Source organism: Microcaecilia unicolor, chromosome 8 (assembly GCF_901765095.1).
Source record: "Microcaecilia unicolor chromosome 8, aMicUni1.1, whole genome shotgun sequence".
In the NCBI taxonomy this organism is placed as follows: domain Eukaryota; kingdom Metazoa; phylum Chordata; class Amphibia; order Gymnophiona; family Siphonopidae; genus Microcaecilia; species Microcaecilia unicolor.
The window spans coordinates 75,893,047-75,905,051 of record NC_044038.1 but is presented as its reverse complement, the minus strand read 5'-3'; the positions used below and the strand labels follow the sequence as shown (position 1 = coordinate 75,905,051).

Here is a 12,005-nt window from a genome sequence, read left to right as displayed (position 1 = left end):
CCTCTCAGAGATGAAGAAGGGACTTTTTGGTTCTTAAACCAAGGGTTCTGGCTCTGGGTCAGTGGCTTAGCCACAGGTGGGCCTGGGTGGGCCGGGTCTCACCCACTTAGTGCTCAGGCCCACCCAACAGTAGCACACGTTTAGTGGTAGCTGTGGGATCCCAAGCTCGGCCAGCTGAAGACTTCCTCCAGATGGTAATGAAAACGTTACTCTCCATGATACCGGCACCTGCGTATGTTCAGTTTTCAGCACATGCCTGCTGCAGACTGCCAAGGTGGAAAGAAGCGTTTTCCCACCAGCTGAGATATTTTTTGGGTGGTGGTTGGGGGGGGGGGGGGGGGGGGGGAGAACAATTGGTGCCCACCCACTTCTTCCTTAGGCCCACCCAAAATCTGTTGTCTGGCTACACCCCTGCTCTGGGGGCTATGTTTAGTTTGAAATTTCTAGCAAAGTGTTCTATTTCTCTTGGTGGTAAGAATTATTTGTTTTTTGAACCCAAGTAACTCATTGAATTTATAGCAGCTAAGGAGTCATAGAAGGGCATTTTTGATATGACATCTAAATCTGACTTTGGATGTTTTGCTGAAAACATCCAAAAATCAAGTAGAGAAAATGACTATTTTCAAACCAGAAAATGTTATCTGAAAATGACCATTTCCTAAATGTTGTTGTGCTTAGTACATCTATCTTTTTGAATCCTTAAAAAAAACATCCAAATGAAAAATGCACAAAATCAAGCCATTGGGACATAGGAGGAGACAGCTTTCCTACTAGACTGGCCACACAGGCATCCCAGCAGAGTAGTGAGGTACCCTAGGAGGAACTGCAGTAGACTTCACATAAAAGCTCTTAGATATACATCTCACCATTACTCCCTTATATTGTATGGTGAGCCCTTCAGAACCCACCAAGAACCTATTGTACCCAACTATAAACCACTACAATAGTCCTTATGGCAGCAGGTGTCACCTATATATGGGTACAGTAGGTTTTGGGGGGCTGACATTCTACCACAAGTGTAATAGTTAGAGTGGATTATGGCTCTTTATAGTGTACTGCACCGACCACTAGGCTATTCCAGGAACCTGCTTGCTGCTCTAATAAGACTGGTCATAATATCAGAAGCTGTCATAGAGGCTGGTGTATACTGTTTCATTTACATCTTTGCAAGGTGGGAGGGGTCAGTGATCACTGAAGGAGTAAGGGGGTATTTTTCCATTATTTCTGCAGTGGTCATCTGGTCATTTAGGGCACATTTGTGTGACTTATTCATCAATAAAACAAGTCTAGACCAAAACATCTAACTTATAGCCATGGATGTTATTGTTTTGTTCCATTGTGCTAGAAAAACGTCCAAGTGTTAGGAACGTCCAGATCCTGCTTTTAACACACTTGTGATTTGAATGCACTTCTGACGGACTTCATAGAAAAACATCTAACAATTGGTTTTGAAACTACCAATTCGGACTTTGTTTGTGTGTGAGAAATACGTCCAAATGCAGATTTATGCCACTTTTTGGACATTTTTCTCTTTTGAAAATGAGCCCCTTAGTGATTCCTCAAGAACCTTACACAGGGATAGCATGTACCAGTTGTAGGCATTCTCTGCTTTTGCTGCTGCTCCTGTACAATTTCTTTTTACTTTATCGTTTTCTAATTCTTTGATCCCCATTTTATTGTGGGCTCAATAAGGGATTGTTATTTACCTTTAATGGAAATGTTTTTTTCCAATTGTTTTCTTTTCTTACTATGTAATCTGAATTCAAACCATTTGTGTTAGTTTTGAATTATGTAAAATTGCAGAAATAAAAAAAAGAAAGAAAGAATAAAAAAGAAAGAAAGAAACAGCCAGCTTAGGGGGGATATGATAGAGGTCTATAAAATCCTGAATGGAGTAGAATGGATAAATGCTTGAATTGATTGTTTATTCTTCCAAAAAGTATAAAGACTAGGGACTATTTTAAGACAAATAGGAGAAAATATTTTTTCACTTAACGAATAGATAAGCTCTGGAACTTGTTGCCAGAAGATGTGGTATTTAGCGTATCAGAATTTTAAAATTTAGGCAAGTTCCTCAAGGAAAAGTCCATAATCCACTATTAAGATAGACATGGGGTAAGCTACTGCTTATCCCTGGGATCAGTAGCATTGAATCTTGTTGGGTACTTGTGACCTGGACTGGCCACTGTTGGAAGCAGGATACTGGGCTAGATAGATCATCAGTCTGACCCAGTATGGATATATGTGATGTTTTTTTCTTCATTTAAACATTCAAAACTGTTTTGAGTCATAGCAGGATTAGTGGTTTTTAGAGATGAGGCCTAAAGTTGTACAGAGAACAGTGATTTTCAGCCTTTATCAGTATAACCGTGTCTCCACAGAACACACTAATAGCAGGTACTGTATATTTACAAACAGTTAAACACAGCATGCACTTATCCGATGTGCACTTAAATGGAGTGCACTGTATTTACAAACAGCTAAGTTATCCATTTACAGTTATATATGGATTTACTGTTTAGAAGTTAAGGCTTCCTGAAAATCTGCCTAACTGTGAACTGAGAAGTCATACATTTAAATTTATGTAGCACGCATTCTGCTGATACTTGACCTTATTTAGGGGCAAATCAATAAAGCATTTTCCCCATCTAAAGCATTCCATAATTCTATAAAATAGGCGCTAACCTTGTTGAGCTCCTTAGACATGCAAATAATTAGAATAATGGCATATATGTGCCTATATGTGCACATACACACATTGATGTAAAAAAAAAAAAAACAATTTACCTCCAGTCTATGGGTTGCTACCACCACAATTTATGAGCACAATCACAAGCATATTTTAAAACCAAGAATAGCCATACTGGGTCAAACCAATGGTCCATCTAGCCCAGTATCCTTTTTCCAGCAGTGGCCAAATCAGTTCACAGGTACCAGGCAGAAACCCAACCACAAATCATTATACATGTGAGTTTTTCATTATGATTTGCAGCTAATTTCCTTCTTTTGTATATTATTGTTACCCTAGTTTTTTGTTGTGTATCTCAGTAATCTGTAAATATGTGCACTTCTAATAGTGTGAGGACTTACACCAGCTGAAACCTGGTGAAAATCCAGTTGCACAAGTTGGGTGCCTAACCCTGGTATTCTATAACACTGTGCCTAAATACATGGGATGCACCTGACCCACCCATGCCCCTCCCATGGCCACACCCCCTAGTAGGTTGTGTGCGAGACATTTTGGACACACAGCTCATAGAGCAATGAGTAGGCAGATATGCATATAAATCCAAATTAGTGCCAATTAACCCCAATTAACATCAGTAATTGGTTGTTAGCACACAATTGACTAATTAGTTTATATGTGCATCTGAGGTCTGCACCCAAATCCGGGGGTAAAAATATGTGCTCCTAGGGGTGTAGTTGAGAGGATCAGAGGCAGAGTTGTGATCTTTGTGTGTGTCTTGGAACAGGTGCATATTTATGCATGAAAATTAATGCAGTCCTAGGAACAGTGCTGGGAGCCTATTTTATTCACAACCTGCTATATACCTCATTTATCTATGGCACATTGAATATATATGAATACATCTGCCTTATGCCTACTGGAATTTAGCAGTGTGTATAACATTGTTTCTCCTTTTCCTTAGGATTCTGCCTGACTTGTGATCACTGCTTGTACCTTCACGGTGATTCATGCTCAGGTTTCTCTGATAAATGCAAGGAGGATGAAATATGTGTTACAAAGATAGAAAATGCCACAGTAGGTGAGTCTTTTACCTTCCAGGAGAGGCTGATGAGGTCAGAGGCTGTTCCAATACTGACTATTCTCCAGGTTCCTGCCTTGTCAAAAATACTCCAAAATGCAAATTTTATACATTGAACTAAAGATCCTCTGAATGGAAATCCTGATCTCTTTTCATCAATCTGAATTTCTCCAAGTACAACACTTACATATTTGTTGTTCTTTCTACAGGAAATGATGTTCGTTTGTCAGTTTTTAAAGGGTGTGAAAGGTATGACCCAAGGGATGGTAACACAACTATCTATTACAGTAGTGATAAGTACATTTTCCATTTCTACACCAAGTATTGCAATGAAGACAACTGTAACAGGAGAAGGATCAGAGGTAAGAGCTCTGTCTCTCTATCATACTGTGCAGAATGCTACAGGTCCTTAGTGGGTTTGTCTGAACTCCTCTATTGAAGGATAACAAGTGATGTAGAGAATGAACCAGTGTAGTTTGGGGACCATTTCCCACTGATTATATTTGGCCTTCTCTTTTTAGGGCCTGATATTCAAAGTCATTTCACAGGATAGAAAAGACTCCTTCCTGGATAAATAGTAGTAGTACTTAAATGGTACTCAGCGCCCTGGCTGCTGATATTCAGTGGCACTTAACAGAGCAGTGCTCCTGAATACAGTTTCTGGCCAATGTGGCACTGTCCAGTTAGTCACGACTTCTAGACTCCTGACACAGATGACAGCGCCGAAACATTGCTTCGTGCCGAGTCTTAGACGTGTCCTCTGTTTAATAAACATTTATGATTTGGACTCTATGATTCCCTGGTTGTCTGTTTGGAAGTGGAGGAGTGGCCTAGTGGTTAGGGTGGTGGACTCTGGTCCTGGAGAACTGAGTTCAGTTCCCACTTCAGGCATGGGCAGCTCCTTGTGACTCTGGGCAAGTCACTTAACCCTCCATTGCCCCAGGTACAAATAAGTACCTGTATATGTAAGCCACATTGAGCCTGCCATGAGTGGGAAAGCGCAGGGTACAAATGTAACAAACAAAAAAAGTGTCATCTTACACCCTACTCCTTTGTGTTGGCTGGTTCTTTTCGTAATGGTTTCTTTGTTCCTACACCTTTGGAGGTTCATAGTGCCATAATCTTGCACTATATCACTTGATAATATGGATGCACTAATTGATTAGCATAGGAATGCCCATTCTTCTCCCCTCCCTTGGACATACCTCTCCAAGCACGTGCTCCTTAGGAAAATACCATAGCTTAGTAAATGGACCCCTTAATTCCCAAAAATATTACCATAAGTATATGTTTTTCAGTTGCTAATTTTCCCCTGAATTGTATAAAAAGCACTAAATTTGCATGTGCAAATTTGGGCGTGCCGAATTTGCACAATTTAATTGAAGAACAAGCCAATTAGTGCTGATAATTGAGATCTTAACGAACAATGATTGGTGCAAAATATAATTAAAATTTATATGTGCAAATTTGGGCCCAAAAAAGAGGTGAGGCCATGGGAGGATTAGGAGCATTCCTTTAATTTATACACATTGTTATAGAATACAGGGGATCAGCACCTAATTTAGGCATGGGGATTTACACCAAGGTTTTGTTGATGTAAATGGTTGCGCCAAAATGTAGTCTCGATTCCCGGCGCTAAGGACCTGATTCTACATATTGTCTGATAGAAATGCCTAGGCGTATTCTATAAGTCATGCCTAAATTCAGACATGGTATATAGAATACGCCTGGGCCAGGTGAACGTGCCTAAATTTAGGCATGCCCATTTACACCAGTGAAAAACTTGTGTTAATACGTGTTCCTTAATTTACGTGTACTGGCACAAATTCTATAACAGTGCATATAGATGTGATTGATAGGCCTGGCGTGCCCATAGTCTGCCCATGTCTGTGTCCCCTTTTTGGCTGCATGTATTGGAATTTATGTGCACAGCTGTACAGCATACACCTAGGAAAGCATACACGTAAATTCCTTGTATGGCCTATTAGTGTTAATTGGATATTATCGGCCAATTATCAAGACTAAGTGGGCATTAACCAATTGAGACATGTGAGTAGATTAGGCATAAATACTAATTTACGTGTGTGCCTCCACACACCATGTATAGAATCCTGGGGTAAGCGCTATTCTATGAACAGCGCCTAACTTCAAGCACCGTTTATAGAACAGCGCTTACCACTATTTTTTTCAGTGCAGTTTGCCTATATGCAGGTACTTTCTCTATCCCTAGTGTGTTCACAATCTTGTTTGTGCCTGGAGCAATAGAGGGTTAAGTGAATTGCCTGGGAATCAGCGCTGAATATCTGGTTTAATTGTAACTGTAGTGGCTGGTGATTTACTTCACCACTGATCACTGTGATTAAATGTCAGGCCCATAGTAGAATATGGTAATACAATTTGTAAATACTGCCAGAGACCCTGGTTCATACTTACACTTGTTTGTTTTTTTTCTGTGAGGAAGGGAGGAAAATCCCACCTGTTAACATCCCTCTTTCTCAAGAGGAGGCAGTAGAAACCAAGCATTCAGGGACTCACTGAACCTACCTGAGATTGACATCTGCCAAAGAGGCTCCAATTAACATCAATAATTGGTTGTTACAGGGCTGCTGGGGGGGAGGGGGTGGCATGGGGGCAAAATTCCCCGGGCCCGTCCTACAAGGGGGGGGGGGGGGCAGGCCTGGGTCTGGCACCAGCAAGCTTCTTCCTACCTGCCTACTTCTGGGTCTGTCCTCTCCTGCTCTTGCGTGCCACCCAGGACCTGGATGATTGCATTAGTGCCATATTGCATTAATGCAGTTATCCAGGTCCTGACTCCTTGCATGGACAGGAGCAGAAGAGGACAGACTGGGGAAGCAGGCAGGCCGGAAGAAGCTTGCTGGCACTGGGCACGGACCCCGGGCCCCCCCTTGGAGGCAGAGACAGAAAGGTAAAGGGGCGGGCAGGTGGGAGGGACCAACGGCATAAGTGGGAGGCAGCACGCAACAGTCCAGTTCTGCCCTGGGCCTGGCTGTTTTTCTTGGTGGCTCTGGGTTGTCAGCACCCTATTGACTAATTAGTTTACGTGTGCATCATGACTCTGCACTCAAATTTGGGTTCACAGCTTTGGACAACCAAAGAGGCAGTACATAGAACACGTTAGTCTTTCTGAACATTTTTGTCTGTTTTTAGTGCCTGTCATAAACATGACTAAGAATGGTGTGGAGTGCCCGACCTGTTATGTTACAGGTTCTTTTGAATGCACTGAAACTGGAACCATGAAGTGTGTTGGGGAGCAAGAACAATGTCTGGATTTCTCTGGTATTATGAGGAGACCAGGTATGTACTACAGAATGCAGGGAGTGGTTTGATGGAATATTCACCCAATCCCTACTGTCGTCACATTTTTTTGTTATATACACCACTTAGCATGTTTTATGAAATAAATAGTATATCAAATATTGATTAAACTTGGAAAACTGGAATTGAATAGAATTTCAGGCTCCAATTTTTTCTGAAAGCTTATCTGCCTAAATGTAGGTCAAAGCTGAATGCGTAACAAGACATACCTGAAAAGTGTCTGGTATGCATGCATGCTACCATTTTTCCCTTTTTGCACATAAATCCTGTCAGATTGGTCAAGATATTAAGTTGTTAAGTTTTATGGGGCTGAGTACATAGAAAATGAAATATTCCATATTGGGTCCCTGCTGCTGATATTTTTATTTTTGTGTATGGAAAGCAGATTTATAAATGTAACAAAAATTTAACAAATGAAATAAAGATACTGGAGTGGGGAAGGTCTCCATCAAGAACCTGCCTCATCCTCCTTGTAGTACGGCAAGGCTTCCACGAGAGGTCATGGCAGCAATATTGCAATGGCAGCTGCTAGGAGCAGGAGAGAGTGGGCTTCACTCCTGCCCCTACCACCCAGCCTGACCACCAGGTGTATGGAGGTAGGCCTGAGGGGGCCTATTTTAAATGTTAAATGGATGGGGGGTGGGGGAGGGTTGCATGATCGGGAATGAGCGTGTGAATCAGAGGGCCTTGTTTAGGATTTTGCATTTATGCAGGTCCCTACCGTTATTCAGCTGGGGCCTGCATAGCTAAGTGGGTGAATTTAGGACAGCTTTTGAGCTGTCCTAAATTTGCCCACTTAGCTATACAGTTGCTGGCACTAAATATTGCCGTGCCTGCATAACTGCCAGCTCTTAGCCAACGCTGCATCCTGTACCGCCCCTGACCTGCCACCTTCTTTGTCAGGTTAAGTTCTACTGAATATCAATGGTTGGGTGCCCAAGCAATTTAAGCAGGCAGGAGCCTCTTCAGCCCGCTTAAATTGCTTTGAATATTGGGCAGACAAATCACAGTCTCCCAACAATGACTTTAAGCTCTTGAACTTAGAACAGAGAAGGTTGAAGCTGAAGTGAAAAAAGTCAATCTACAATTGGAGGTGTAAGACCTGGCCAACCAGAACTGGCAAAACAACATTCACATATAGAAGTTCCTCAAAGGAGCCAAAGGGGAGTACATGATATTCTTTTTCACAGTAACGCAGCCAGAAATTCTGGTCATTACATTTAAGGAACCATTACCATCTGAACTTGCACATAGAGTCCAGGCTAGGCCAGTATCCAGTGTTTGCTACCCATATCCAATAATGGTTGTTCAGGTACCTTCAGACCTTGAAAATTCTGTCGGCGGCCAAAACAATCCACTAGTTCGTTTTCAAGGAAAAGTGCCTACTAACATTATGCGGAGAGACTTGCTGACCTGAACATGTATACCCTGGAGGAAAGGAGAAACAGGGGTGATATGAGACAGACGTTCAAATATTTGAAAGGTATTAATCCGCAAACAAACTTTTTCCGGAGACGGGAAGGCGGTAGAACTAGAGGACATGAAATGAGGTTGAAGGGGAGCAGACTCAAGAAAATGTCAGGAAGTATTTTTTTCACAGAGAGAGTGGTGGATACTTGGCATGCCCTCCCACGGGAGGTGATGGAGATGAAAATGGTAACGGAATTCAAAAATGCGTGGGATAAACATAAAGGAATCCTGTTCAGAAGGAATGGATCCTCAGAAGCTTAGCAGAGATTGGATGACAGCGCCGGTGGTTGGGAGGCAGGGCTAGTAGTTGGGAGGCAGGGCTAGTAGTTGGGCAGACTTCTATGGTCTGTGCCCTGAAAATGGCAGATACAAATCAAGGTCAGGTATACATATAAAGTAGCACATATGAGTTTACCTTGTTGGGCAGACTGGATGGACCATACAGGTCTTTCTCTGCCGTCATCTACTATGTTACTATGTAATTGTGTCTGACCTGGCCAAAAGAATAGCAGGAGAAAGAAAAGAATTTCTTCAAATGTGCCAACAACAAAATTTGGACTCTTTGATCCTACTAGGATGTGGACCACATACTGCAATAAGACCACTAATTATCAGGATCCCCAAAGGAGCTGAAGAGTTTAACCAAATCTGTCACTATACACTAAAGTAGTAGTTCTCAACTTATCTTCTGTTATGACACATCTGACAGACAACATTCATGTATGTGACACACCGAACACTAAAATTCACATCTGAAGAAATCACGCCTAAATATTTCGTTTGACTGTAAGTGTAGTATGAATTAGCCTACCCCAGGCCATATCAAAAAACTGAATGCAACACTTCACTCCCATATTTCTCACATATACAACAAAAGAAACATATATTGAAATTCTGGTGCCACCTCAGTAACAGCAACACAAATTCCCTCCACTGCCAGGTACTGTGAAGCAACATAAAAACCTGCTAATATGCTACACAGAAACTATGTAGCAAACAGAACCTAAGGACAGCAGACCTGCAACATTTTCAGTTGGGGCTGGAGACAACAGTTATTATTGGGGGTAGTGGAAGCAGAAATAGAAACCAATTACGGGAATTTTAAGAACACCTCTTGGGGACACACTGGTGGAGAACCCCTGCACTAAACTTCTTGCTAGTTCTCATGTACCTGGATCTTCATGGGGGACCATATCACTCTGGCAACATATCCCAACTTTCAGGTGGGTTTCAAACTTATCTGATTGGCCTCCTCTGATGGAAGAACAGACAGGATAGGGCAAAGGTTCAGAGAATATAATAAAATGGATGTGAGTGGATAGATATTCTATATTGTGAGGGCTATAGAAATGTTTAATAGTAGTAGTAGTAGTAGTGGTTGTACAAGAAGGAGAAGTATTCTTCATTTGTTAGTTTATGTTGTATTGCATGCGTAAAGGTTCCTATCTGACTATGTGATGGTGTGAGTATGTGAGGTGTGGTTACAATGAAAGAAATAGGGATGGGCTAACTGATTCCCTTGTGCAGCTAGAGTACAATGACCCCTTGCTACCCTGGGCGACATGATCAAACTTGCCATTAAGATATTGCTTTTGATAATGTGCTCTAATTCCTAGGTTTTTTTTTTGCAGTTTGGGAAGTCTTTAAATATTTGTTTTTAGGAAATTGGAACCTTGACATCTTAAATGTGATCACCAGCCAATATTGGCATTATCTATCCTATCACCTGTTTTCTAAGACAATGGCTAATATGTCTGCAGTATCTCTAAAAGTTAATGAGTCCATTGCAATCTGCACCTGCTTCTGGGAAGTTGCAATTGGCAAGGTTTTCAGATCATGTTGTTTTAATCATTCCTATAGTAAATGAGCTTCCTTAATCCCTTATTTGTCGTATCAGTCTTCAATAGACTGTAAGCTCTGTTCTGTGCAGCTACAGGTCATGTGACTACCATCAATAGTGGTCATCAAAAGAGCGGTAGATGTGAGATTTGTGCTATTACTGTGGAATGTTTGGATTTTATCAACCCAATTGATCACAAGCAATATATGCTTAGATCTCACACTAATTGCCAGTCATTGACTCATGTGGTTTATATTTTGATTTGCCTGTGCAACAAACTATAAGTGGGAAAAACCATGAGAAGCCTGCAAGTTTGAGTGACCGAACACAAGTCATGTTTTTAATATCATCCAGTAGCAACAAGGCTACAATATCTACAGTTCATTGCTTGAAATACTAACCAGATAACCTCCAGTTCTACCCAAGCTCCATCCATGGAGACAGTACCACTGAAAATTATCAGGTTAGTGTCATTGAATATTCCGCTGACTATTGTGATATTCTTCACCAGTTGGAGAAAAACATTTACCACCCGATATTTAAAGAAAAATAGAAAAGTGAAACTAGCACCACTTAAGTGTTTAGATTCAGTGGCACTTAACCAGACAGTGCTACTGAATATCACCACAGATTGCCCATGCACTGTCTTTTTAGTGCCATGATGGTCTGAGCTTGGGCAGATTCTGGGAGGAGTTCTAACCTAATTGGTTAGCGGCCATATTCAGACCATTAACTAGTTAAATAAGTGGTTGAAGTTAGGACAGCAAGATGGCTGAATATTGACTAGTGCCCATTTAACTTTTTGGTTGCAGCATTAGTCTTCTTGGTTCCCCCTGTGATGCCAACCCCCTCCTTCCCATCCCAATGGAAAAGAGAGCTGACCATGAGGCTGCCTCTAGAGGTTGCAGCAACCATTTTGGAAAAGCAGCTACAACAGGCAAGAGTGAGTGGGCATCATTCCTGCCATTATGACCCCACTGGATCATCAGGACTATACATGTTAGGCCCAGGGTGGTCTATGGAGGTTGACGAGATTGATGGATATGTTTGGACGGGGGTGTGGTCAACCCTTGTTGCTTTCAGGGATAGGAGGGAGAGTGATTGGCATCATGGGGGAGGAAGTGGGAATTGGGGGAGCAAAGGGACCTGAATGTCTTATGCAGGCCCTGGCTGATACTCAGCCAGAGCCCGTATAAACTCCTGCCACCAGAACAACTGTTATTAGCTCCAGATGTTCAGTACTGGTATCCAGACATGGCCCAGCATTGAGTATCTGGGGCTAATTCTGCCCAATGTGGTCCACCGCAGGCTGAATATTGATAGTTTCCAAGATTTGACGAAGAAATGGAAAACAGATATGGGTGCTGAAGTGAGAGTACAATTTTTAAGAACCAAAGTAAAGGATATTCCTTATTAGTATACTTTAAGGTCCACATCTCACAGTATAAAGTCTACAGAATAAGTTACAGACTTTTGGATCCAAAAGTGCTTCTTTTGGATGATTATTCTCAACAAAGATTGCAAATAGATGAAAAGCAGGCCTGATAGCAAGAAAATGTATACTGGTGTGCTGAACAGAGACTAAGTGTAAA

At 41.7% G+C, this 12,005-nt stretch overlaps 1 protein-coding gene across 2 annotated transcripts in view; it reads left to right on the top strand.

Moving 5' to 3' along the window:
• The window catches only part of LOC115476909 (phospholipase A2 inhibitor and Ly6/PLAUR domain-containing protein-like), a 40,712-nt gene that overhangs the window by 24,763 nt on the left and 3,944 nt on the right, over positions 1-12,005 (top strand). Inside the window, exons 2-4 of one of the 2 annotated variants that reach the window (XM_030213486.1) lie at positions 3,651-3,767; positions 3,977-4,129; positions 6,993-7,082. In XM_030213486.1, coding sequence (XP_030069346.1) covers positions 3,651-3,767; positions 3,977-4,129; positions 6,993-7,082 — 360 coding nt within the window. Of the gene's footprint in view, positions 1-3,650; positions 3,768-3,976; positions 4,130-6,935; positions 7,083-12,005 lie in introns of both variants that reach the window. The other variant, XM_030213484.1, reaches the window with a different exon arrangement.